Raw genomic sequence first — 5,735 nt, 5'->3', positions numbered from 1 at the left:
GGAGCGTGTGGTGAAAAGCAACTCAGCACTTTACATATGTGTAGTTTTCAGGTACTTGCACTTTACCTGAGTATTTCCATTTCATTCCTAAATTTACTAACTTGCAAAAACAGTAAGAGGACAGTGAGAGAGATAACAGTCAAGGCCAGTCTGCGCAACACAGCCCTGAGAAATAAATAAATAAATACATAAATAGGTAAATGAATAAATAAATAAACCTGTGGCGGTGGACCATTGGTGTGCAGGATCTTTGAACTACACAACAGTTTATAAAATAGTTCAAATTAGCTTCACCTCAACCAGCTACATTAAAATATTGCTTATATTTTACTGCATTAATAACAAAAATCCACTATTATTTATGTTCAAAAACGAGGTGCAGTAATCGTCAGAGCTCCAACGATTAGTCGATTAATCAATCAACACAAAATTAATCTGTGACTATTTTGATTGTAATTTTTGACTAAAAATCATTTTTAGTAATTTTTAAAGCAAAAAAATACTTGCTGTTTGTAACTTGTCAAATATGAGGTTTTGATGCTTTTCTTAGTTATACATGATATTAAACTTAAAATCTCTGGATTTGTGGCTGTTGGTCAAACAACACAAGATGTCTGCAGACGTTACCTTTGTTTAATTATCACTACTTATTTCATTTTATATTAAAAAGTGGCACATTCATGAAAAATAAATGTTTCAGCTCTAGTAATTTTACACCCTTAAAATGCATAATTCTGCATGAGGAGTATTTTTACTTTTGATGCCTTAAGCACATTTTGTTTGTAATACATCCAGCACTGTTGTGCAGACAGGACATATTTCATAGTGAATACAGCACTGACCGCCTTCTTCTCTGTGTTGCCCTCCTCTGCTGCCATCTGATACCTTGGAAAGGGAGACGAATGTTGGGACAGACAGTTAATGAGAGGACACTGATGGAAAACAATGACAAACAAAGTAAGAAGCAGAAGCATCTGGTGCTGCCCTTCCCTGTTATACACACCCAGGAAATTAATATGAAATGTAGCTTCTCCTCTCCAGAGACTTTAGATGATTTCATGTGTTACAGTTATTCTGGAAAATCTTCAGCCCACACAGGGGAGTCAGATCTTTGCCTCAGTTACTGCACGAGCCGGAGAAACAGTCCAGGTGTTTTATACTTTACAGCCTTAAATGACTAAACAGGTCAAATGTTTAACAATATAAGGCCAACACTGGCTTTTATGTGAAGGGAAAACTAACTACAGTATTCTCATTACTTTTGTAAAATCAATACATTAATAAATAATTTATCAGTGAGTTTTAAGAGATGAATCTGCCAACTATTTTCTAGATTAATCAATTTCATCTTTTAGTTGTTTTATCAATAAAATATCAGAATCTTGAAAATATCCAGAACTACTTACATGACAACATGTTTTATCCAAAAGATATTCAGTTTACCATCAGACAAGATGATGATAAGTGAATGTTTGGCATTTTACCCTGCAAATGATTAACAGATTATCATAAAAGATGATTAAAAAGATTAATTTTCCATCAGTTGACTAATCAGCTAATTGCTAATCGTTGCTGCTCTAATGCATTTTAAAAACCTGATATGTGAAAGTTTCGTTATTCTATTTTAATAATTGACAAATAATTGAACAATTATTTGCTTTTCAAAAGTTTATCATACTTTTCTGTCACTCAAATGACAATTGATCATTGGCAATCATTGATCAATGATTTTTTTTTTTTACAAAATACTGGATATTTTTATTTTTTTTAATTTAAATAAAACCTGAAATCAAACAGCAGTTTCTTTGCACGTTTTATCCAGTTATGTTTTGTTGTAATTATTTCTTTATTTAAAAGACCTCCCTATAAATAATCTTATCAGTGCAGATATCATGAAATTCACATGTATATTTTTAACATTATATTCTGAAATGTTTTACTGGTTTTAAATGTAAATACGATCTCAGACGTTTTCCCACCCTGCACAGAATTTAACTCTAATAGTTGTTTATCATGGAACTACTGAATATCTGCAAATGATCGTAGTTATGAAGGACTTTGATAGGAAAAAGACGATCATGTCACTGTCAGAGCAAACTGTTTGTCTTGCCCCTTTACTATGAGACACTAATATAAGAACAGGTGAATATACTGTAGACGTATATCCTTGACCCACTGACACAGAGCAGTACTAACTCCTGGTGGTCAGATGGGGAAAATACAGAGAGGAAACATCCTACCATGAAACCAGCTTGTCAATTCACAATTTAGTAACTTGATTTATATTGTAAAGGTGTGAGCCCTGGGTGGCGGTTTGCTTCTATATTGGATTCAGCTCAGTCTTACTCAGTAAAGTCTGTAAAGCAGAGACAGAAACACAAGTGGACTAACTGGTCAGGCCTGATGGTGTGATAATCTTTTTTACAAAAAAAAAAAAGAGGAAACTGGAAACAGCTAAGCAGTGAGAAAATGTTGTGAGGGATACCCATGACCTCATTTCTGATCAGAAGTGGAAGAGACAACTGGGTGAGACGGCGACTTATCTGCTGAGTGGCTGCTGGTAAATTATTAAACTCATGGTCACAGCCAGAGGCAGAGAGAGAGACAGAGAGAGAGACAGAGAGAGAGACAGAGAGAGAGATGAGGTGAGGTGAGGAGCAACTTACTTGGAGAAGCGCTCTGCGATGGCGTTGTTTTTACCGCGGGCAGAGACAATGGACAGCTCCTTGGCGGTGACCCTCAGTGACTGGGACGCCCACTGCCTGCGGCTGAAGGGAGCGACGGAGGCCATGTTTGTCTGAGCGATCAGTCTGTCTGTCAGTTTTCCAGGAACACAACTCTGAGAGAAAGGGGGGGGGGGGGGACACGATGTTTATCCAAACAGAAACACAACTGAGGCAAATAAGCACATGTACTGTGGTGCGCTGCTGAGTCCGCTTCCTTCTCCTCTGCTGCTTTAGCACCAGCAGGCTGAAGCAGAAACACCCTTCCTGTGCATTTACATTTTTATGACACCCTTGTCACTCTGCTGAATAAATGTCATACTTGCCCTCTTTGTACAACTGGCTTTAGATTTAAAAAAAGAAAAAAGGTGCCAGTTAGGCTTTTAGACCAGCACAAAAACTCAGCCACACATCAATATATTTTGTCAGACCACACATTTGACTGTGTCACCGCTGCAGCAACAGCCCCGGTGTCTGACTCAGAAAGTCAATAGAGCACGTCACACAGCGATTGACCATCTGTTCCCTGTGTGACACAGCTCTAACTGAGCCTCCAGGGCGACTACCAGCGGATATGACAACTGTTACGCACGCATCACACAAAAACCCTCCAGTATACACACACACACACACACACACACACACGTCTCTACCTGCCTGCCTCTTCTGCTGCAACTTCACAGTCTGGAGGCCAAGGGGCGTGCAGACACATGCAGCCGCAGTGTCAGCGTCAGCTTACAATAAATAACTGTCATCTGTGAGTTATACACGCTCCGGATAAATTAAACAAAGAGGTCGATGAAGACAGAGCCTCCGGGGTCTCGACTCATCAGCTCGACGTCACTCAGCAGGTGGGACTATTGTGGGAATGATTAGGACCCGCTCATTCATTTCTACAATACACTTTTCCTTGAGTTATGTTTTCTGAACCGAAATGACACAGTGACACAGTATTTCAACATCAAAAAGATGCATTAAGGCTGCTTGTCCACAATTAAAGATTATTTTCACTGCTGATTACTGCAATTATTATTTTGTCAACTGATTCATTGTCAGGGCTACAAAACATCAGAAAATATATAAAAGAAACTGCCTCAATGCATCAAAATCTGGCACCTTCATACAGCCACTTTTATCCAAACAACAAACCAGTAGAGCTTTAATTTTCTTGCTTGCTTTATTGCTTGAAAAGTGACTAATCAATGATTGCATGTTGAGGGATGTTGCCTAATTCCTGGGATACTGGCTCATTCATTTCTACAACCACGAGAATGTGAGAACTATTGCTTTCCAATCAAGATAAGCTTCTTATCTGAGGATTTGGGCTGAAACAAAGCAGTGAAAATGCCCAATTTGATAAATGTGTTGTTTTATCAGACCAACAGTCCAATCCTCAGAGATATCCAGTTCACAAAGACTAAAAAAACCAAACAAACAAGAAAAGCAGCAGACCCTCACATCAGACGCTGTAACCATCACGATTTGATAAATTACTCAAGCAATTAATCAAATTTTCAGTGATTCATTTTCTGTCGATCATCTAATCGATTATGTGACTAAAGTCTCTCACATTATCACCACGCTCGGCATCACAGTCGTCTGATAGTGACTCTGTTGAGGGCAGCTCAGGTCACCTCTCTCACAAGGTTTACATTGCAAACAAAGCAGCATGTAAAACTGCCGCAGTCTATGCAAAGCTCGGTCTCATCCACACTATCATCGGACAGTGAGGTTCAAAGAAGCAGAGCAGCCTCGCTTTTAAACTTCAAAGAAACACACAGTGAAGAAGATTCAAGTTTCAAACAGCTTAACCTCACATTTTTAACATCATCAAGTCAAAATAAAAAGGAGGATATAACTACAGCAGCCGTGGATTCACAACAACCGCACCTACCTGTGACTCTCTCAGCTGTTTTACTCCCTGACGTCTGTCTGCTTCACAACTGCACTGCTTGCATATTTCCTTCTCTTTTTTACTCCTCGGCTGCTTCAACCAGTGCCTTTGAGAGGACGGGGAAGTAGGAGGAGTCCCACCACTCACATTTAACTCCTGTCAGCCAATAGTGAAGCAGCATTCACCTCCACCTGGCAGGTACAAGCTCTCCCTCCCCGTCCAATCAGCAACACCGCTGGGTTCAGTGTGACTAGGAAACTTGAAGGTATATGGTAAAGCTAGTGTGACCCCCCCCCCCGTATTCAACAATATGGCAGACGGGAGGGGGAGAGAGGGAGAAGCAGGGGGATGGATCCCACAGTGAATTCCTGGAAGCTGAGTGAACTGCAGACTCCTGGCTGCCCACTTTCTCACAAGGTCAAGGGTTTAGAGGATGTGACTCATTCGCGATCCTGACTGACTGAAAGGAGAGGAGGGAAAAGAGGGCGATGTGTTGCTTTAAGATAAAGTTTTTATTTGTTAATGAGAGGAAGAGAAATCATCGTCTTTCACATGCTAGTGTTCCTCTTCCCTGTTATTACTAGAGCTGAACAGAAAATGATCTGCCATTAACAAAAATCAATGATTTGTTTCAATCATTCCAAACATTTTCTAATTAGCTTCTCTGATGTGAGGATATACTTCTTTATTCAGTTTTATATCACTGAACTCAGTATGTTTGATCGGACAAAACAAGATGTCTGAAGACTTCACCTTCATGTTTTCACAACTTTCTGACATTTTACAGTCTAAACTATTAATCGATTAATTGAAACAATAATCAGTGCCCAATACACAATGACGATTAGTTGTTTGTTATTAGTAGCATTATGATCCATTATAACAGGGTCTTGGTTAAACAAAGTTCCCTTTGTGTTTTCGCCCAAAGGTCAACAACATAAAGCCTGAAGAAACATAATGACTAAACCAATAAAATAACTGTAATCATCAGTATTTCTAAATCTGCAGTAACTGATTCTTCAGCCATCAGAGTCCTGAACAGGTCCAACTTTGTAAACCCGCAGCCGCCAAACTCAGTTTAGAAACTGACCCATTACCTGCAATAGTTTCTAAATCAA

General features: G+C 39.3%; 1 protein-coding gene across 2 annotated transcripts in view; it reads right to left on the bottom strand.

Annotated features, from left to right (window-relative positions):
• Positions 1-4,833, bottom strand: part of lima1a (LIM domain and actin binding 1a) — a 22,834-nt gene extending 18,001 nt beyond the window's left edge. The window contains exons 1-3 of one of the 2 annotated variants that reach the window (XM_087170079.1): positions 4,618-4,833; positions 2,667-2,839; positions 843-885 (exon numbers count right to left, since the gene is read on the bottom strand). In XM_087170079.1, the coding sequence (XP_087026205.1) occupies positions 843-885; positions 2,667-2,791 (168 nt within the window). In that variant the 5' untranslated portion in view covers positions 2,792-2,839; positions 4,618-4,833. The remainder of the gene's footprint in view (positions 1-842; positions 886-2,666; positions 2,840-4,617) is intronic. The other variant, XM_023393005.2, reaches the window with a different exon arrangement.
• Positions 4,834-5,735: the final 902 nt, after the last annotated feature.

This window comes from Seriola lalandi, unplaced genomic scaffold, assembly GCF_002814215.2.
Source record: "Seriola lalandi dorsalis isolate HSWRI2012SDOR001 ecotype SW California unplaced genomic scaffold, Sedor1 jcf7180002054927, whole genome shotgun sequence".
NCBI lineage: Eukaryota > Metazoa > Chordata > Actinopteri > Carangiformes > Carangidae > Seriola > Seriola lalandi.
Note: the sequence above shows the minus strand (reverse complement) of the source record. Positions and strands in the feature narration are given on the sequence as shown.